This window comes from Emys orbicularis, chromosome 9, assembly GCF_028017835.1.
Source record: "Emys orbicularis isolate rEmyOrb1 chromosome 9, rEmyOrb1.hap1, whole genome shotgun sequence".
NCBI classification, from domain to species: domain Eukaryota; kingdom Metazoa; phylum Chordata; order Testudines; family Emydidae; genus Emys; species Emys orbicularis.
This window is the reverse complement of record NC_088691.1, coordinates 12,974,879-12,996,876: the sequence shown is the minus strand read 5'-3', so window position 1 is coordinate 12,996,876 and position 21,998 is coordinate 12,974,879. Positions and strand designations below refer to the sequence as shown.

The following is a 21,998-nucleotide window of genomic DNA, read 5'->3' as shown; positions in this document are numbered from 1 at the left end:
GAAAGATCTCCCACCTCTGTGCAGGCAGTGGCCTGTGCTCCCCAATGCCAGGCTGGAGCTTCCACATTTATTTGACAAATAACATTTGCAGAATTTTAAAATATTGTACGCAGAATTTTTTTTTTGGCACAGAATGTCCTCAGGAGTAATTAGGTCACCAGTTTAAATTTGATGTGGGTGTGTAGTGACAAAGTCATTCACGTCACAGGTCTGGTTTGGTGGTTCACCTACTTTAGGATGACCTGTAGCTCTGACACTTGGTTAGTAGGAGCAGGACTAGGAGAACTAACTTGCTTCTCATCAGCTTTAGATACCACAGAGAGTTGGAAATGACACCCTGGTTGCAAGCTCAGCAGACAGGTTAAATACTGAATGGGCATGGAGGTAAAGTGAAACTAACTCTTTTTAGCTGACCTCTCTGGGTCAACATCAATGCACATTTCTGGAGCAGTTTGCACTGGTGCTAATGGTGCAGTACCAGCACCAAAGGTCAGCCAGGCTGCAACATCATAAAGAGACACCTTTGGTTGGACTCCCTAAGACCTTCAATATATAATTATTTTTCCACATTCCACATACACAAAGGCTTATAAAAATGAATTTGGCTTATATAAAAATTTTGCTTCTACAATCACATCTGTGTGGGCAGACCTCACAAACACATGAAGCCCCACTGAGAAAGATAAATGTCTGCCTACATGGATGGGTTTGCAGGATCAGGCCTTTAAATTGGACATTTATTCTGCTCCAGATTTACCTCCTGAAATAAAATATGAAAAGTTAAAAATGGCCAGGCTGGGACAACAGCTTAACATTAAGGTTAAAAAATAAAAAAAGTTTTAACTGAACTGCCAAACTTCCTTGTGGTATTAAATGGATTTCACTCACTACCAGCTTCTATTTTTGGACAATTTTACTTCCTTTTGTACATTTTAAAATGTCTTTAAATGCAGTGAAATATTCTAAATAATCAGAGCAGTAGACTGAAATCTTCAGTGTTTATCCACAGAACAGATGTAATATGGGCAGTGCCAGTACAAGATTTCCCACAATGTTGGAAAATGACTCAACACTAAAGCTGAGGAATTGTCTTTAAAGGAGAAGGGGAAGATTCCTTCTTCACTGAAACTGCCTAAAAGACTGTCAATTAGTACCAGTGGTGAGGATGTTTTTTCTGTTAACGTCTGTTCAGTAAGTGCACGTCCAGACTCGAAAAGCAGGTTGTGTTTTAAAACACATTAGCTGGTTCTGAACAACCCTAGCATGGGTAGAAGAATGGGAGGGGGCAGGTGGTGAGATCAAGCTAACACATTTTCAAACACAATTAACCTAAGCTACGGTAAGTGCAACATCTTGTTTAAAATCACGTCAGTTACAACATATTAGCTAGTATGTTTTAAAACAACCTGTTTTCCTCATTTGGACATGACCTAGAAATTGGACTGGTATCAATAATCAAATAGAAATTAATTTGGCTTATATAAAAATTTTGCTTCTACAATCACATCTGTGTGGGCAGACCTCACAAGAAGCCACATGCCAACAAATGATCCAAGAAGCGAAAGGTTCCTTCTCTCATTACTGAATCCTATGAGTATTTCTCTTCAAATCCATTTGATCTATTTTACAATGTATATTACACCAGGGATTCTCAACCTTTTTCTTTCTGAGCCCCCACTCCCCCAACATGCCATAAAAGCTCCATGGCCCAACTGTGCCACAACAACTGTTTTTCTGCATATAAAAGCCAGAGACAGCGTTAGGGGGTAGCAAGCAGGTCAATTGTCCAGGGCCCCACGCCACCGGGGGCCTCGTGAAGCTAAGTTGCTCAGACTTTGGCTTCAGCCCTGGATGGCGGGCCTAGAGGCCCCAGGCTTCAGCCTCATGTGGTGGGACTTCGGCTTTCTGCCCTGTGCCCCAGCAAGTCTAATGCCGGTCCTGCTTGGCAGACCCCCTGAAACCTGGTTGCGGCCCCCAAGGAGGCCCCAGACCTCTGGCTGAGAACCACTGTATCACACTACCCTAGAATGCCTACTGTTTAATCCAGCACGTTGTAAAGAACTGCATAGCTTTACTGGATTGATTGGAATGCTGGTAACCACATTATAGTAACATTTCCAGTTGATACTTTTTTAAGATTGACTATTGGTAGGCAGCATGTCCAGTGGATAGAGCACAGGAGACCTAGGTTCTCATCCAGGCTCTGGAAGTGACACAAATGAATTTTCTGCACCTTAGTTTCTCCATCTGTCAAAATGGGATAACACTAAAAACATTAAAAATCCTTGTGAGCTAGGTAAACTAAATGCTGATTGAGATCAATGAATAGAGCGTGCTGTATAAGTGCAAACATTGTTTTCAACATGAAACATTTCATCGCGCATCCACTGAGTCAGTGCTAACATGCCATTAGTTTATGCTGTCAGACTTACATTCAGGGGAGCTTATAATACCTTTGGCAAGATAACCTTGAGACTCTGGTTTGTGAATTTCTCAGGGGTTGTATGACATTGCATATCATTTGACATTAGCTATAATATATAGTATGATATATAAACAAATTCACCATGCCTTCCAAGGCTGCCAATCCTTCAATGGAATAATAGTTTGTAGTACATGTACGCTCACCATACACCAGCATGTCAGCAAGAGGAAAAGATGGGTAGAGGGAGACCTGTGCTAGCTCGGTTTATTCTGGAAAAGTCTGTTTCCTTTGGTTGTAAGTGAAAAGTAATTAACAGTTTGAGAGCTGATGGAAGATTGTTTATATGTTCTAGTTACAATAGCATTTTTGAGAGACTGTTTGCTCCCTCTACAGTAGGAAGTGGGAAATGCACAATGAACTCATCATGAAATCTTTACCACCGACATTAAACCACTATGGTTTAGGGAGAAGAGGGACATGTTTCTGTGTTACCTAGTCTCCAGTCCTCCCTCGTTAATAGTGGGCTAGACAAACATGGATCTACTTCCAATTTTACTTGACTATCCGGTGAATCTGGCAATTTGTAATTCCATCACCTACAATTATTACATAGCTGCCGATCTAGCTTCAGTCATGAGGTGTTGCTCCATTCTCACCCCAATACACTAGCACTATGAAGATTCCTAATCCCAACTAGAGCCAGACCATTAGAGCCCTGCGCAGATACAAAATTTGTATCCGCATACAATCCACAATCCGACAAATAATCTGCGGATGCAGATACCTGGCAGATTTGCAGGGCTCTACAAACCATCTTAATCTAATAGCTGTCTACTTGTCCACTTCTTGGAGTTCTTAGCTCTCTGTTATTCAGATCCAACACTCTCCGTGACTGGTTTGATCAGGAGACCAAGCATGTGGCTTCTGGTGCCAAAGAAAATTCAGTGTCCAAAACTGAAGTGATGTCAGTTGATTAAAGGGTATGAGCAGGACCTTCCTATCCATATGGGGAGTGGGAGGGTGGTACCCACTGGGGAGGAGAGGTGCAGGACCCCAAGGGGAACAGGACCCCTCCGCCCGTTGCAGGGGGGGTTCAGGACCCCCCGGGGAGGAGCTGGGAGCCCCTGCCCGTTGCAGGGGGGGGGTTCAGGACCCCCCGGGGAGGAGCTGGGAGCCCCTGCCCGTTGCAGGGGGGGGGTTCAGGACCCCCCGGGGAGGAGCTGAGAGCCCCTGCCCGTTGCAGGGGGGGGGGTTCAGGACCCCCCGGGGAGGAGCTGGGAGCCCCTGCCCGTTGCAGGGGGGGGGGGGGTTCAGGACCCCCCGGGGAGGAGCTGGGAGCCCCTGCCCGTTGCAGGGGGGGGGTGGTTCAGGACCCCCCGGGGAGGAGCTGGGAGCCCCTGCCCGTTGCAGGGGGGGGTGGTTCAGGACCCCCCGGGGAGGAGCTGGGAGCCCCTGCCCGTTGCAGGGGGGGGTGGTTCAGGACCCCCCGGGGAGGAGCTGGGAGCCCCTGCCCGTTGCAGGGGGGGGTGGTTCAGGACCCCCCGGGGAGGAGCTGGGAGCCCCTGCCCATTGTGTGTGTGTGTGTGGGGGGAGGGTCAGGAGGCCCCTGCCCGTTGGAGGGGGGTGCAGGACCCCCGGGGCGGAGCACGAGGCCCCTGCCCGTTGGGGGGGGCACAGGACCCACTAGGGGAGCAGGACCCCCCTGCCCGTTGGGGGGGGGGGGGGAGCAGGAGCCCTGCCCAAGCGGAGGCAGGGGGCGGGGAAGGCAGCCCGGGCCCGGCCGTACCTGTCAGCAGGCGGCGGAAGGTTTCCTGGCTCAGGCCCCGCACGCCCCTGGCCATCGCCTCCACCTCGGCGGGCAGCCGGGCCCCCAGGAAGCTGACTCTGCCCAGGCTGCTCTCGCCGTGCACCGGGTGCGAGTAGGGCGGCGACCCCGCCTTCCCGGCTGCAGCCATGGCGGCCCGAGCGCCCGGCTCTCCGGCTCTCCGGCTCAGCTCGCAGCCCCGCGCCCGGCCGCTCCGCCTGCCCAGCGCGCCCCCTGCTGGGCCGAGGCAGACGCGACAGCGCCTGGCCCGCCGCCGCTTGGGAAGCTGGGAGACTGGCGCAGGGGCTGGGGGGAATTGGAGGGATGGTGTAAAATGCTTGGGCCCAGACTTAGCCTGAAGTAAAGCAACGCTCATAACTCCCTGCAGTGCTCAGGCCATTGCCGACGTTGTGCAGATGTTTGCAGCTGGCTGCAGGTCCCCTTGTAAACCAATTCATGTCCCTATTTCATAGCCAGCATCTGTAACACCAGAATTACAGACACACCACAACACATCATTGCATCCGAAGAAGTGAGGTTTTTACCCACGAAAGCTTATGCCCAAATAAATCTGTTAGTCTTTAAGGTGCCACCAGACGCCTTGTTGTTTTTGTAGATACAGACTAACACGGCTACCCCCTGATACTTAACACAGGGAAAAGGCACTCTCCTGGGCTTTCCCTGTTAGCTTTACTGGGATTTTAGGGAAGGGAAAATATAGAAGAGAGAAAGAGAAAGGAGGCAAATACAAATGAGAAAAAGAAGGCGCCCTAGAGAAACGTGATGCAGAAGAACAGAGAAAGAAGCCAAATCCATCAACATGAAAAAAGCCTGAACATCAGCATGAGACTGAAATCAATGGCAGAAACTGGTAGACACCCTATGCACCTGAGGGTGCGGAGGAGAAAGAAAGAAATACAAAAGAGTAAAAAGAAGGGGAAAGAGAAGCAGAAAAATAGATACAGGATCAAACTCACAGAACTAGACATTAACACATGTAGCTGTCAAATAACTATTGATTCAATTCCTCTTCTCATCTATGTTTGTGACCCGGCTCTCCCCTCAGACATAGCTGTTATTGTGTGGGGGGTGTCTGTTTTGGGGTGTGGTGTGTTGAATTATGTATATAATGCAGTTATATGCTGCTGGGTACATTGGATGTGTATGTGTCTGGCTCTGGTGGGTGCTGCATATGGGATGTGTACAGCTGTGTGTGTAGGGGGTGTTGCTGAGTGTGGTGCATATTGGATGTGTGGCTGGGATGGTGTGTGTGCACGGCTGGTGTATGCTGGGTATGGTGTGTGTGTGGCTGGTGTATGCTGGGTCTGGGCTGTGTGCATGGCTGGGGTTGCTCCTGGGTATAAGTTGTGTGTGTGTGTGTTACCGGGGATGGGGTTTGTATGTGTGGCAGGGGGTGTTCCTGGGTATGGTGTTGCTGGGGATGGGGTATGTGTGTGTGACAGGGGGTGTTCCTGGGTATGGTGTGTGTGTGTGGCTGGTGTATGCTGGGTCTGGGCTGTGTGCATGGCTGGGGTTGCTCCTGGGTATAAGTTGTGTGTGTGTGTGTGTTGCTGGATATGTATGTGTCTAGTGATACTGTGTGTCTCTCTCCGGCGGTGTTGTTGACGGGTCTGGGCTCTGATCACTGGCGGCTTAGGGCCGTAGTTCCCCTCCGTCGCAGCAGGGGGCGCAGCCTCCCAGTCTCTTCCCGGAGCCGGAAGCGGCGACTGGCTCCCGCTCTGAGCTGATTGAAGCCTGGCACCGGCCGGCCTGTAATGGCGGCTCCCGCGGCCCGGCTGCTGTGTGTGTGAGCAGCTCACAGAGCCGGCCCGAGCCCGCGGCCCCGCGCTCCCCCGGCCGGACCCCCGTCCATGGTGGCACCGTGGGCCCGCGAGAGCAGCAGGTGCTTGAGGCCGGGCGAGCCAGAGCCAGAGCCGCCGCCCGGGCCCCCCGCCCTGCCCGCGGCGCCATGAGCGAGGCGTTGTACGAGAAGTTCCTGGCCCCGGACGAGCCCTGCCCGCTGCTCTGCCACCAGCCCCCGCCGCGGGCCGCCAGCCTGAGCGAGGAGGGCTGCCTGGATGTCAGCGACTTCGGCTGCCAGCTCTCGTCCTGCCACCGCACCGACCCGCTGCGCCGCTTCCACTCCAGCAGGTGCGGGGCCGGGTGGGGGGGCGGCGCCCCAGGGGTCCCCCTCTAGGCAGCCCGGCCGGGGGGCTGTTCCCCTGCGTGGGGAGCGAGCCCCCGGCTCTTTGTGGTGCTTGCCCTGCCCTCACCCCCTGGCTTTGCCTGGCACAGGCAGTAAGTGCTCAGCTCTCTCCCTGCCTCTTGGGTGGATGGGGTTGTCCCCGACCGAGTTGTTTTCCTGAATCTGCCAGTAGGCGTAAAGGTGGTTCCCCCCCAGTAGAGTTAGTGCAATCGGCTCAGCTTCGTTGAAACCCCTCCATCGCCAGAGAGTAGCTGAGCATTTTGGCAGGTAGAATGAGAGTTTAGGCAAGAGTTGAGCTAGTTTAAATTGAGCTAGCTGGGTTGGGAAATAGCACCCGTTTCCCTAGTGTAGATAAGGCCTTTCTGTGCCTTAGTTCCCTCCTCGCCCACCCCCAAGAAATTTGCAAATCCCTGTATTACTGCCCAGCCACAGTGATATAGTAACATCTCCTGTAAGCCTTCACTAAGCTAAAAAAACTTTACTATGCTAAGTATCAGAGGGGTAGCCGTGTTAGTCCGGATCTGTAAAACAGAGTACAGGACTCTTGTCGCTTTTTACTATGCTAGTAACTATTTGCTTCTCCTCCACCCCAATCCCAGCATGCTTGTAAAACACAGCCAGCCCACATACATGCCAAATACCGTTTGGATTAGGCTTGCTTTCCGCAGGGCTAATTAGTTTAATGACATTATGGCTGGTATTAAAATGGTTCAGATAGCTATCCTATGGTGCGTTTGTGGCCTTTTTGAATCTTCTAGAAATCATTGTGTTTGGGAACTGTGGAATAGGAACTCAGAGGGTGTTGCAGCTGAAATAATTTAGAACAGCACTAGTGTGGTCACAAAGCAAACCTACAAAGATTCAGACCATGAGTCAGAATGGCTAGAGTGGATGGATCGAAATGTTTCTGTTTGAACTAGTGCAGTCTTCACATTTCGGTTAAGAACTGTTTGATTTTTCTGGTGCAAATCGAGTCTTATGGCATTGGTGAGGTGTAACTTCCAAAAGTGCTCAACTAGTTTTGCTAAAAACTACCACTTCTGTTTACTACAAAATACAAACAAATCAATTCCCAAAGTGAAAAAATAATTTTGTCTACCCAAGAAGCAGATCTTGTATATGTGTACCCAGAAGTGACTTTTTGTATGTCAATAATCAGTCATGCTAAAGTTGCAACAACGTTCAGATCTGGGCCTTAGATGTGAATTCAAGATAGTTTTGATGATTCTCAGTTTAGACTTCAAAATGTTTTTGCATTACACATGTGCATCTAACTCCCCCACACTTTAAATTTTTTTAATTATTTAATGTAAATATGACAGGTACTTTGCAAAGTTTGAATTTAGACTGAGAAGTAACATACCAACTTCCAGCTCAATTTACATTAACATAAGTTAACTTAGGCTTTGTCTACGCTGGCACTTTTGTTGCTAAAACCTTTGAAGCTCGGGGGTGTGAAAAAACACCCCCCGAATGACAAAAGTTTTAGTGATGAAAAGCGCCTGTGGGGGCAGTGCTTCGTCGGCCGTTGACGAAACTGCCGCCCCTCATTGGAGGTGGTTTTATTTTGTCGACGGGCGAGCTCGCTCCTGGTGATAAAGAGCAGCCACACAGCGAACCTTACAATGGCGTGGCTGCAGCGGCAAAACTGTGCCGTTGTAAGGGTTGCAGTGTAGATATAGCCTTAGAAAGATGGTTGACAATGGAAAAGCTGACAGGCCCTTAATCATAGCATTGCTAGCCATCATTCTAATACAAACATGATCAAATAAGTGTGCTTTCATTACTCAGTGTGAATTCAATTACATTTTCTCCCTCTGGGCTTTTGCACTATACTTCTATAAAGCCTGCATGTGACCTAAACAATAGGTTCATGTATTTCTGATCAATCTTTGGATCAATGTGAGTGGCAAGCTTGTAAATGTATGTGTAGGCTATTTTTAAATGTTCCTCCTTATAACATACCTGTCATTCAAGTTTCTGAGCATGTGTAATCAAGCCTCTGTCAGTTAACTAGTCAGTATTCTGCACCTTGAGCTAGTTCCTCATTTTTTTAGGAAAGTGTATAACTTGTCTTCATTATTTTTTTTTAATTCACTTTGTCCTTGTCATCTTTTGGAATATTCTACTCACTTCCATAGTGTCTGCAAGTGCTCTGTATCTTTTGACTTTTCAAGTAAATATAATGCAATTCTCATTTCTCATGTACTTAGGTGTACTATGTTCAGCAGCCCGACACCACTTTTTCTTTCATCAAGTTTTTGAACTATTTTGGTGTTTGTGTCTGATCAAGTGTAAGGAGGCTAGCAATGGCTTTTACAGACCATGAACTTCCCGTAGGAAATGGCAATTACAGTATTATTTAGGCCACCCATCTTCATTCCTTAATGATTTAGGGCAAATATTTGGCCTATTGGAACGTGCAGATGCCATCCAAGAAACATAAGTGTTGACAAGCAAGCATGTGTGTAAATCAAGTAAAGGTGCTGAGGGGCATGCTTCCCACATCAGAAGGTGTTGCTCTTCAGTCTGTGATTAAAGGGTTATTCCAATAGTAATCAATATGTCAAATGAATAAAACTTCACAGGTTAAACGTAGCTTGCATGGCTTTGTACAGTGAATTTTGGAAACCTTTGAATTTTCCAAACTCTTCTGGGATTGGGCCAGAATGCTGTCCAATTGTGAAACATAGTCAAGTCTCTGCTCATCATATTGGTGAAAAATAATTGAGATGCTGAAACAAATTTTCTGACCTTGCTAAACTTCATGTGAGTAGGTCAGCAGAGTGAAAACCTGTTCCACGGCTTTCTGTGGGACCAGACAGACTTTCCAGTTTAGCACTATTAACTAATTTGTAATAATGAAGCTGTGGATAACATAATCCTTTTTAATTAGTATTGATTGAGGTATTGGATTTTTTCATGTGGATCGCTTTCTGTTTTTCTGTGTCGTCTTTAGAATTAAAAGCTCTGTATCCTATGTCTTTTTTGGCTTTGAGAACAGAGCCCAAAATATTGAGTAGATGAGTCCCAGATGTTTCCCTGGCAAGCACTGACTTCATGGGGTCTACTCACATGAGAGAGAGTTATGCTTGCTGACTCCCTGTTCTGTCTTTTAAAACAAGACCATCCTCCCTCCCTCATCTAGTGTTGGTACCTTTAATTTGGTCGTGCCTATTATGGGAATACTTTTAATGGAGGTTTAAACAAACTGGAAATCATTTTTAAAAACTACATTTAATTAGAAATCTGAGACTCATAAATATGAGGAAATTATGGCTCTCTATGTGTAATAAAAAATTTCACCAGAGTCTTTGTGTCTGAGTATTCATCCTTTGAATTTTTCTTGATTTTGTGAGTAAATTAGACCCTTAATATCTATTTAAATGCAGCTTATTAGATGAATTAACTTATTTCCAGCAAAATCCACATGTAACAACTGATACAAAGGTATGAATATTTTAATGTACATCTTCAAAGGACAAAGCATTTTTTCGGTGAGTGTGTGTACTGCTGTTAATTTGTTTGGTATGCTTTGCAGGTGGAACTTGACTTCTTGTGGAACAAGTGTAGCCAGCTCAGAATGCAGCGAGGAGCTGTTTTCATCCGTTTCAGTTGGTGATCAAGATGACTGCTACTCTCTATTGGATGACCAGGAGTTCACATCTTTTGATCTGTTCCCAGAGGGTAGTGTCTGCAGTGATGTCTCCTCTTCTATTAGCACATACTGGGATTGGTCAGACAGCGAGTTTGAGTGGCAGGTAAACTATTTCTATGGTCAACACAGCAGATGAAGTGAGGTCTACTAGCTGCTGTTTGCAGTTTTGACTCAGAAGTAAATGTCTGAGGCTCTTTGATGGCACGATAAACTCCCACTGCCTATACTGAGATTCAGTAGTAAAGGAAGTGTTTTGGTAGACCATTTTATTACAAAGTTCCCGTATAGAATTTTGATGACAAGACCTGACCAGCTTCTGAAATAGGGCTGTTGCATATTATGGTCACGTTCATTTTTAGTTATCAGCATAACTTGCATCTATGAGGTCCAATCCTTTGGTGTGGGGCATCTGCACATGTATTGGAATCTGGCTGTGTATACCTTGCATTGGCATTCCGGTGTGGCTGGGTTGCCGCTGTGTTCTTAATTTCCATTTGTGATTTTTGGGTCTGTGGGGCCGTTAGTAATCACTGTGGACCAGCCGTGTGCTCTGTGGTCCAAGGATGGGAAGAGTGCAAAGGTGAGCTTTGTGCTACCTTGGCACTTTCCTCCCAGTCTGTTACGTGCAATTCGATCTGACATCAGATTCTAATCTAGTATCTTTACAATTTTGTTTTTGTTTTTGCATATAGCAGTCTTTCACCTGTGGAACGTGCAGACGTTCTTTCTTTTACAGGTTTAGATTTGATTATTTAACTACAATTAAAATATATGGCGCATGCTGTTCTAGAATAAGTGTAATCATCAATTAAAAGCATAATGTTCCCTTTATCTTTCATGGACTTTAGTCATGTCATACAGTGTATGTAATACTCTGCGGCCATAGAAATATACTGTCTGTTCCAAATGTGATTTAACCCACCTCCACCCCAATTTAAGCATTCCATGATGAATTAGGAATGTTACAGATATCCTGCAAAAGAGAAACTGTAAATGATGTTGTGTAGGATAGCATTAGCTAAAAGTAGCTCCATGTTTCTTACCACAGCTTTAGAATCCCAATTTCCAACTATATCCCTTGTACAAAAAGAATTCCAATTGCAGTTTTATAATGTAGCTTATAGAAATACCTCAGAAAATTACCCGGATGACTTAGTTCCTCATTGAGATGTGAAATATTAATTACCAGGTGGACACAGTGGGATTATAATTTTAAAATAAAGTTTTCTGGTTAGTTGATTAGCTGGCAGCTTTCCTTTTGTGTAGTTACTGGACATTTTTTCTGTAAGCATTTGCTAGAAGAGACCTACTTGACTGGACTTGTAGAGCTTTGGAAAAGATTTTTCATTGCTTTTACCACCTTACACAGCAAATTCCATAAGTGAGTAATTCAGTTGTCACATTTACACTTGAAGTGGATCAGAAATTACATGTCAGTTGTACAAATGAAGCTAGTTAAAATTCTGCTGTTGCTTACAGGAAAAAAACCATGATGCAGGTTTCTTATGTAGTTACTGTGTATAGTACAAATAAATAGGTTTCCAATCTTCTCAAACCGTACTTTTGGAATTGAATGTTTTATTTTACAATGGAAAATATTCTCAATTATATAACTTCTATTAAACACCTGTAATTATGACAGGTTAATTATGGGTTCCCTGGGTACACAAACGTGCCGGTAATTAGAACTGTATGGTTCAGAATGTCTTATTTTTAATAAATAACCTCATAATTAGAATCATGGCTCGATAAACAAAAGATAGTAAACTGAATAATTTTACCCAAAAATTTAATAAATACCTTTATTTTAGGGCGTCCCGTTGCAATTTAAAGCTACCGTTTTTTATATGTGCATATGTTCATCTTTGTAGGATCTAAAACAATGAATTACCATCCTTAAATGACAATAATAGTATTTCTGCAACATTAGGGCCTCCTGGGTTTAAGTAACAATGTACTATCATTTGAGTTTTATTTCTAAACTTTTGAATAGAGTCTTTTTTAAAAGAGTGTTATTTATGTTAATAGGAATGAACAAAAAAGTCCATCTTGTAAAAACAAACCTCCAAAACATTTATGTATTAACACTTTTTTTTTAAATGTGAAAAACTCAAATTCTGCATGTTCCAGGAATTGGTATGTATATAACATATGCAATTTTGAAAACCAAAATCTAATCAAAGTAAACTTAAATCCATAAAATCAATTTAAACCAATTGCAATAACCATTTTAAAATTAATTTATAAATCTGTTGCTTCCCTTCTCTAAGCATCTGAGCACCTTATTTTATAAAAGAAACTAGTTATTCTAAAATACCAGCTTTTCAATGTAAAGGTCAGCAATTAAACCCTGTTCCTCCACTTCCTATTGTTAAACTAAATAAACCATTCTCAGAACTTTGACCAAACAGATAAGTATTGTACTGCCCTGAAGCATGTTAAACTCTGGCTGTGGTGGACTTCTAGAAGGAGCACTTTGCCCTGCCATGGGAAGTTTAAGCTACATATATTGACAGAGTTACTCATGTGATGGAGGAGAGAGAAGTTCCAGATTATAAATATCCTCTTGAATGGTACTCGGCACAGAAGTGAGTAAGTAGCCATTGCGGACAAAAGGTTTGTGCTGCATCCTGCACTAACTGAAGCTTTTAGGGACTTTTCAAGGCTAGACCCAAGTAGCAAATGTTGCAGTAATGCAGTCTGGAGGTAATAAACATGGATCACTGGTTTGGGGATGCCTCAGAAAACAATGATCACAACCTCCAGGCCAGCCATACACGAAAAAAGATAGTATGTGCTACAGCTAATAGCTGAGACCTCAGATGTAGTGATAAAATCCAGACTGCAAACTGTTGGCAAAGGTTGGACCTACACCCACACAAATGGAAGGTGGTCTTTTCACCTTTGCTAGTTCTGCCCAGATACTTCTCCTTAGCCATCAGCATTGCTTCCATTGTAGTTGAGTTTGGCCTGTCCCCACCTCTGAAATCTGGCATTAGTTGAGGGCACCCTCAACCTCAATATTTGTCTGAAGTTTCTTTAGTACCACTCTGTCACTGAGCTTCCTTAAAATTGGTGAGTAAGAGACTGTCCAATAATTGACTAGTGGTGATTTTCTGAGCAGGCGCTTCTTCATATGCTATTTAAGTATAGCTGGCACCCTGGCTTCACAATGGGAAGCATTAACAATCCTCAATGAAGGACTAAAACCCTTCTCATTAGAATTCATTAGCCACGTGGCAAGGCTCCAGATTGATGTAGTTGGCTGCAGCCCATGTAAAACCTCACTGAGTGAAATTGGACAGAACTCCATCAGAGAAGGCAATGTGTTCATAGCCAGCTGCTCTAGCACTGCTCCAATAGTGCCGGCTTAACCAGCTTGTATTTGGCTAATTATTTTTTTTTAAATTCCTTCTGGTGTAAAAAGTTTGACTCTAACAGAGCTTAGGCAAATAAGGTTCACTTGATTTCCATTCACAATGACCATTCCTGTTGGATGATGCTTGGCAGAGAATGATGCGTTAATAGAGAGCATTACTCCCGAGGGCATTCTGCGCCAAAAAATTAAAAATTCTGCACACTATTTTAAAATTCTGCAAATTTTATTTGTCAAATGGGGAAGCTCCACTATGGCATTAGGGAGCACAGGCCACTGGCTGAACAGAGGTGGGAGATCACTGTGCAGCTTCCCTCCAGGATACGGACTCAGTGGTGAAGCTGCATCCAACCCTGACACAGCACAAGGACCGGGTCTGCTCAAGAAACCGCCCAGGGCCCTGCCCCTTCGTGCCAGGTGTGAGCGGGCAGGCTCAGCAAGGCAGGAGCTTAGTGTGGGGGGATCCAGGTGTGGGTTGAGAGGGTTCTGTGTGGGACCATCTGGGTGCAGGTGGCTCAGTGGGAAATCTGGATGCTCAGGGGCTTGTTGGGGGGTTCTGGGTGCAACAGTAATGGGACTTTGCAGGGGGGTCCAGGGGAAGGTGTTTGGGGCTCAGCACAGGGGGGGAGGGTCTGGGGGTGGGGGGCTCAGTGAGGCATCCAGATGCTGGGAGAGTGGGGCTCAGTGGGGTGCAGGGCCAGCTCCAGGCACCAGCTAAAAAAGCAGGTGCTTGGGGCGGCCAATATCAAGGGGCAGCACTCTGGCTGCTATTGGGGCGGCATGTCTGGGTCTTCGGCGGCAATTTGGCAGCGGGTCCCTCAGTCCCTCTCGGAGCGAAGGACCTGCCGCCGAATTGCCACCGAAGAGTGGAGCGGCGCGATTGTGCTGCCGCCGCTTGCGTTTTTTTTTTTTTTTTTTTGCGCCGCTTGGGGCAGCAGAAAACCTGGAGCCGGCCCTGGTGGGGTGGGCATCCAGGTGCAACTGGTTGGGGCTTGGTGAGGTGAGGATCGGGGTGTGGGTGGCTTGTTGACATGGTGCAGGGGGAGTGGGGCTTATCAGGAAGGGGTTCTCAGTGCAGGGGAGTAAGGCTCAGCGGGAAGGTCTGGATGCACGGGGGTTGGGTGAATGGGGGAGCAGCTCCCTGCACAGGGATCCTTTTCCCTGCAGCTGAAGAGCCATGGGTGCAGGAAGTGCGGGGGAGTTTGCAGAGCTTCCTACAGCTGGGGGAGAAATCTGGGGGTGGGTCTGACCCATTCCCGGATGCCGTGCAGGGGAAGAGGAAGTCCAATCCTCCCCAGTCCAGCTGGGACTAGCAGCTGAGCCCAGTGCAAGGGTAGGAGCCACCAGCTGGGTCTTCCCCAGTCCTGCCCTCTTCCCCACAGTGATTTACCTCTCATGCGCAGTGATGCAGAATTCCCCCAGGAATAGAATATACTAGCATAGCATGTTAATGGATAGGGAAGAGTGAAATGCTGCATAATTCTGCCATTTCCCTGAACGCAAATTGAAAAGGGAAATCGTGAAGTAGAAAGCTGCATAGTTTGAGTTTGCTACACTTCACTACTGCAGATGGGTCATGAAATTAACTTTTGTGCTTTGGAGTTGTAAATCATTGCTGGGCAATTGTTTGTTTGTTTGGATTAAGAACTGATACTTTGCCCATTTGACAGCATATTTTGCATGGTTAATAGTATTGGTCTGACTATTTTTCTACTCCTACCTAGCATACTTTGAGATTTTGTTCTGTTTCTTTTTTTTCTTTGCACACCTACAAGTTGCCTGGCAGTGACATTGCAAGTGGGAGTGATGTACTTTCTGATGTCATACCTAGTATTCCAAGCTCTCCGTGCTTGCTTCCAAAAAAGAAAAACAAGCATAGGAATCTTGATGAACTCCCGTGGAGCGCGATGACAAACGATGAACAGGTAAGCTTTGTTTTCATTTGTATTGGAGAGAACCAGTATAAATGTACAGAATAATTAAGACTCAATTAAATTGTTAGTTTAATAAAAGTTCTATTGGTTACAGCAATGTAAGCATGATTTTGAACAATTGTACATGGCTATTGAAGTGAGAGATCAAATTCCTTGTCAAGTGTTCATATAGAGACGGTTAACTTTTTCCTTTACTTTTCATTCTGAATTTTTATCTTAGATGATACTCAACTAGGTTGAGTCAAGAATCATAGGAAATGCAACATTTGAGAGCATTTCTTTGATCCCACATGGTACTGGTTCCTTCCTTTTACTTCTGCTTTGACTCATATTAAGAGCTAGCAGTTTTTAATAACTTTGTGCGTTTTGTTTTTATTAGGTTGAATATATTGAATACCTGAGTCGGAAAGTCAGTACTGAGATGGGTCTTCGAGAGCAACTTGATATTATTAAAATTATTGATCCCACTGCTCAGATCTCGCCTACAGATAGCGAGTTTATTATTGAATTAAACTGTCTCACAGATGAAAAATTGAAACAGGTAGGTTAAAATTTTTGTATGTGTCTCTTGAATTGGAGATACCATTGCCCTCTGACATGTGGTATGTGTTGATACATGTCTTGGAAAATCATCTATTGGGTTGTGACTAATTTGTTTTCCATGTTCATGGAGTACCAGTGGGCAGGATGGAACACAAAGTATGTTGTTGAACTTTGGCTTTCTTCAACAGTTTCATATCAGTATGTGATCTTGGACCTTATATGAAACACATTAATTACATAAACGTGACTGAAGTGGTAAGTTAGTTCTGGCATATGAAACAGTTTCAGACAAAATACTCGCTGAGTAACTTTCAAGATTTAGGCCTCAATTCTGCAAATACTTCCTCTGGTGTGTAACTTCGCTCACATGAATAGTCCCAAAGTGAAGGTACTGGTTGTGTGACTATACTTATACACCTACATAAGCGTTTACAGGATTGGGGCCTTAATTTGCTTGCAAAAACTAAACTTAAAAAAAAATAAAAATCCAAAGGCACCTATTGAGTAGCAATTGATTAAAGGCTAGATCATTACTTTGGAAGTAGCTTACCCTTTTTCTTGTGTTTGGATTTCTTGTTCTTACAAAACTTGAATTCTCATGAGAGATAATGTAATTTTTCTGATTGATTTGGCAGCTTTCTATATGAATATTTTTTGGGGAAAAAACTTATTGAAGCAAGAGGATTATTGGCCTTATAGAAAATAGAGCAAAAATAACTCTTCACTGCGAGTGCAGAGTAGCTACTCAGCCAACCCTTAGTGTCACTTGATGAGGTGGATAGTACCGCATAGCTTCATCTTTATCATAAGCTTTGTTTTCCCTCCACTTATATTATTGCTGAACCTATTTTGCAGGCCAGTTTTGGCATGATGGCAAGCACCCTCAGCTTTTATTGAATTCAATCGAAATTGAGAGCATTCAGGTCCCTCATAGATTCATGCCCATTTCATATTTCAGAACACTTAAAAACCCCTAATATGGGTAAGAATCTACTCTTCTGAGGGTTACTACTGGATATGTCTATGTAGTACAATAAGTTTATAAAACATAATTTGCTTAAACAAATGTTAGTTGTCTTTTTACTACTACGGTTGACCTTTCTACATGGTGGTATAATTTTTGTAATACATTAAATAGTAAGGGGAAGAAATGTAAAAAGAATGTCAGGCAAGTAATTCTCTAGCTAATTAAGTCTATTATAAGAAAGCCGAAGTGAAGATGTTAGTAGTGGTCATTACAATAAGTAGTTTTAACTGGCTAACTGAATCACTGTTTTAGACTATTCTTGGTTTAGTTTTTCCCCCCAGAACTTAGTTGTAATAAACATAAAACATACAGCTTTTGCATTAAATATGCTGTCACAAAACAGTGCAGTACCAATCAAGCTTTTATCATTTTTAATGCTTTTGTTCTAAAGGTGAGAAACTATATCAAGGAACATGGTCCTCGACAACGATCTGCAAGGGAAAGCTGGAAGAGAAGCAGCTACAGTTGTGCAAGCACCAGTGGCGTGAGTGGTGCAAGTGCCAGCAGTAGCAGTGCCAGCATGGTCAGCTCAGCAAGCAGCAGCAGTTCCAGTGTTGGCAACTCTGCTTCAAATTCCAGTGCCAACATGAGTCGAGCGCACAGTGATAGTAATTTATCCACGAGTGCTGCAGAGAGAATCCGGGATTCAAAAGTAAAACTTCTAATTACGTGTGTGTGTGTGTGTGTGTGAGAGAGAGAGAGTGTGCACATCAATTGTTTGTTAAAGTCACTTACGTGAATGGATTGTCACTTTTTCTTTCAGTAAAAAGATATCATTGATAGTTGCAGGACCCAAGGAAATTATTTGACTAGTTGCCCCATGACACGATAGTAAAGTGTCTAAAGGTGTTCTTATATTTCTCGGTATCACTTTTTTTTTTTTTTGCAAGTGAAGAATTATTTTGAGATGTGTGTATGTGGTAGGGCTTAAACTAGTTTGATTTTTTGTTTGAATATTTAAAGAGCTGATAAATCAGCTTGACTTTTTTAATGGTAAAAGCATGTGTTCTTTGAATTTATTAAAGATCAATTTAATCGTTCAGAGCACAATACATGAATATTAAAGAATATCTTGATCTTTGTGCTAGAACTTGTCTGATTTCCTAATTTCTTTTTGTTTTTTCAACATATTTCTCATAGGTTACTTGCCCATGCAAGCATGGTTGTACACTGAGAAGTGATTCTTTAAAAGTAACATTATGGCATCTCTGTCTCAATGATTTTCATTTTGTGTGTATATTTCTTCCAATTTTGCAAACTCAGTCTGGGCTTTAAGACAAGCTGATTTCTCTTGGTCTCGTGACTCATCACTTATAGTTAAGGTTCTTCATCTCAAAGGCTCAGTTTTACCTATGCATACTCTTCCAGTGAGCTTGCACAAATATAACTGATAGATACTTAAAAGTTTCAACAATGCACAACATGGAATAGAATTTGCATTTTGCTCACTCTTAGTTGCATTGGCTCTGTATGGCTAAACAGTAAAAAGTTGCTTATTTTAGTGACAAAATTAAGTATGATTTTGAATAAACACATGGAATAGATCTGAGTAAGGGTGCCTTTTTTAGTCACTTCTCAGAGCAGTTTTATGTTCACTAAAATCCACCTTTAATGTTTCTAATAAAGGACCATTTATTCCAGTAGTCTAGATATACAAGAACTCATTTTGCCATTTCTTTATTTTGACAGAAACGTTCTAAGCAACGGAAGCTCCAGCAAAAGGCTTTACGCAAGAGACAGCTGAAAGAGCAGAGACAGGCTCGTAAGGAAAGACTGAGCGGATTGTTTCTTAATGAAGAAGTGCTCTCTTTAAAAGTGACTGAGGAGGACCATGAAGGAGATGTGGATGTTTTAATGTGACAGGGATGAATTTATCAGTGTTCTTTCTAAGCCTTAAGTGTATTATCTTTGTTTACATACGTTTCTTGACCAAAATTTTGATTAGGACAGAGCTAACAATGTATCAAACAGAACCCTCTATTGAGTGTAATTTTAATAATTTGAACATTTATAATTTTAGAGTGAGCTAACTCTTTAAGACTAACAATTTTGTCTAAGATTGAGACTGCAACAGACAATTTCACAGTGACTTTAACAAGCTGCTGAGAAGATACTGTCTAAAAAATAAGCCACTGAATTAGGTTTGTATGGTATTTGGTTTCAAGACTGTTAAATGGGTTGGTACTCGCTTAGACACACTGATACTGATAGCAAACTTTGGGAAAAAAAACCAAAAAAACCTGTTTCTAAATAGGAAATCTCACCTTTATCTTGTTCTGTGGGTTCCCTTATTTCTTATTAGGAGGTTTGTTTTCATGAAAACAGGATCTTAGTTCTATAAGTTACTCTGTTCTTGCCCCTCACCATATCAAATCCTAATACTTCATGAAATTAAATTGGATTTTTTGGAAATTATGGTTATGATTTCACTTAAAGAATTATGAAGTCATTGGGGAGTAATAAGCAGAAGCAGACTTCTCACCACAAAAAACTGTAATGCAAATGTCAGCTAGTAACAAAATGTAGTAGAAAATGGTCATTTTCAAAAGTAGAATTTTTTCTAGGAGGAATTGGCTGTTCTTTAAGATGTAAAACTTAGTCTCTAAAAGGTTATCTTGCTCCTCAATATTTGAATGATTAGTTTTTTGGTTCCTTTGATAGTCTTATTTATGTTATTAATGGTTAATCAGTACATCCTCTTTCTTGATGTTAAGAAAAAAAAAAACCCTAAAAAATGAATCTCATACATTACACTAATATCTACGGTTCAGTCATAGGATACCATTCATAAAAAAAAAAAAGTCTTAAAAAGTGTTACTGGAAACCAAAGTGCAAACAATTGATGCCCAAACTTGGTAGATATTTCTTTATGGCCAAAACCATATGTAAGAATAACTATATGCTGCTGTTGGCAAGAGAACCTAATTATTGATGCAGCTGTGTGTTTTAACTGTATGCTGCCAGTTTATTTACCACTTGCAGGATAGTTTAAGGTGACGGAACTTTTTTACGAGGTGTTGTATCATTGCTAATCTAACTCACAGAGTACTGGTTTTGTTGTATAGCCTTTTAAATAAGTGTTGCTGAGGAGAACAAGACACACCTTTTAGTTTTTACTTCTGCACCTGGAAACTCAAATTGAGATGATTTTATTCTTGACAATTAGTAAATGAATTTCTGACTTTATTATGGAAATGTTTGTTGTTGGGTTCATCTTTTGTTTTGGAAAAAATTGCTGTGTTCATTCAAATGCAACTATTAGAGGTGAAAGAGGTGACTAGAATGACCCAGTTCTGAATTCAGAAAGGTGACCTTTCTGATTTATGTTGGTGCTTCATGAATATCATTAAGATTGGTTCACTCTGGAGATAATGAGTTTGTCTCTTACTGTCAATTTAATGTGGCCTCAGAAAACAGGAGTCCTGAAGTGTGCATTTTCAGGATTGGGACCTAACTCTGCTCATGAATAACTTTACACATGTGAGTAGTCCTATCAACTCCATGTGACTATCCACCAATGCAAATGTTTGCAGGATTGGGCCCTAAATTAGTCCTGACAGTAGAATTTTATTGTTTTCTGGTGGGCTCCAAAAGTTAAATTAAAGAGAAAAAATCTGGGGACAAAGAAAATGTTAACAATGATACTACAGTTGAGATCACATTTCAGTGGAAGATCAAAAGTAAAAACTTCTATACATGTATGTGACGACATACGTTTAGACTGTAGCATCTTTGGAAATATTTGTTTGATAGTAAATGACATAGGTGTATTACTGTTCTGACTACAAACTCCAGAACATGGACCACCTGTGAGTTGATGCAAAATATATTGGAGATCTGAAATGTCTAGTAAGTATTTATTCCTTTAAGTATTTATAATGCCATGTGCCAAATGAAAGCGCTTCAATAAGAGAGAGGTCCACAGTCAAAATAGTAAATGTAAACTCTCCTACTCAGTTGATTCTTCAGAAGTCACTAACAAGTTTGATTGCTCACTGTCTTCACTGGCAATGAGAAATATCTTAATTGTCAGTTTTAAAATTCAAATATCTGCTATATCATTTCTGTTTTGTCATTTGAATATACTGGTAACTTGTCCTGGGCAGTTAGCTTTTTTTTAATTATTATTACTTGTCTATTATACACGGTTGCAATAGTAAAATACAAAAACAATCCCATAAACTCTAATAGTAAATCTTGTTTGTAGTGTTAAGTGTAACTCAAACCAAATAATCCTTATGTTTTCTGTTAACAAGTTTCTGAGATGGAGGATAGCTGAAATTGTATTGCTGTTAATACTGCTAATTTCAGGGGCCAATTATTAAACCCTTGTGGCAGAAGTTCACAAATTCATCATGAAACATTTCACGTAATCCATATAGGTATCTATTGCAGTTCAGTACAACCTTTATTTTCTACAGTGGCTTTGAAATATGCATCTTTATCTAAAGAAAATTGCACATTGGTTGCCACATAGAGCATTGAAACGCTGAAATTAATTGTAAGAAGGGTGCAATATCTCAATTTTTGGGGGTGTGAAAGTGTCACTTTATTTTTCTGTCTCAGCAAGTCTGCTCTTCAAAGTGTAAAATTCTTAGTTTTTATTGCAAGAGGTGACCCTCATTTTGATGAGATGCAACTCTTTTGAGTCACTTACTTCAGAGTAGAGTAAATGTTAGTGTGAACCCCAAAGCAGTTTGTCACCTTGACTTACCAGAACGGCAAGTTAGTTAATTTTTCTAAATAAATTTCTAAATCTAAACCTTAAGTTGTTTGAGGAAGACCTTGCTATAGTGATTATGTGCAGTAGCAGAATTCCTATGAAATGGGAAACTTCACTGAAAGGACTGGAAAGCCTGAGGCTTTCCTATTTTTATCTGTTTGTCGTTTGGTAAATGTTATGTGAAATCCTTCACTTATTTTTATAATGGTTTTAAACTGGATATCATTCAAAACATTAGTTTTGTTTGAAAATACTAGAATAACAAGACATGTTGTACTAGCCTCTAAGCTTTAATTTAAATT

The 21,998-nt window shown here is 42.5% G+C and overlaps 2 protein-coding genes across 2 annotated transcripts in view; one reads left to right on the top strand and one right to left on the bottom strand.

The window, feature by feature from the left end:
* The window catches only part of COMMD5 (COMM domain containing 5), a 32,427-nt gene extending 28,041 nt beyond the window's left edge, over positions 1–4,386 (bottom strand). Inside the window, exon 1 of the mRNA XM_065410956.1 lies at positions 4,212–4,386. Within this exon, the coding sequence (XP_065267028.1) occupies positions 4,212–4,380 (169 nt within the window). The 5' untranslated portion in view covers positions 4,381–4,386. The remainder of the gene's footprint in view (positions 1–4,211) is intronic.
* Positions 4,387–6,198: 1,812 nt separating this feature from the next.
* Positions 6,199–19,756, top strand: FAM199X (family with sequence similarity 199, X-linked). The gene is made up of 6 exons (XM_065411073.1): positions 6,199–6,380; positions 9,977–10,196; positions 15,245–15,394; positions 15,783–15,944; positions 17,365–17,625; positions 18,663–19,756. The coding sequence occupies exons 1-6, from the start codon at positions 6,199–6,201 to the stop codon at positions 18,831–18,833; spliced, it is 1,146 nt and encodes a 381-aa protein (XP_065267145.1). The 3' UTR covers positions 18,834–19,756.
* The last annotated feature ends 2,242 nt before the right edge of the window (positions 19,757–21,998 follow it).

What these genes read in the sequence shown, in the direction of transcription:
- FAM199X (XM_065411073.1), top strand. Translation starts at nt 6,199, where the DNA reads ATGAGCGAGGCGTTGTACGAGAAGTTCCTGGCCCCGGACGAGCCCTGC. An exon ending in ACAGCGAGTTTGAGTGGCAG is followed by an intron (nt 10,197 to 15,244) that starts GTAAACTATTTC and finishes CACACCTACAAG; the next exon opens with TTGCCTGGCAGTGACATTGC. An exon ending in CGATGACAAACGATGAACAG is followed by an intron (nt 15,395 to 15,782) that starts GTAAGCTTTGTT and finishes TGTTTTTATTAG; the next exon opens with GTTGAATATATTGAATACCT.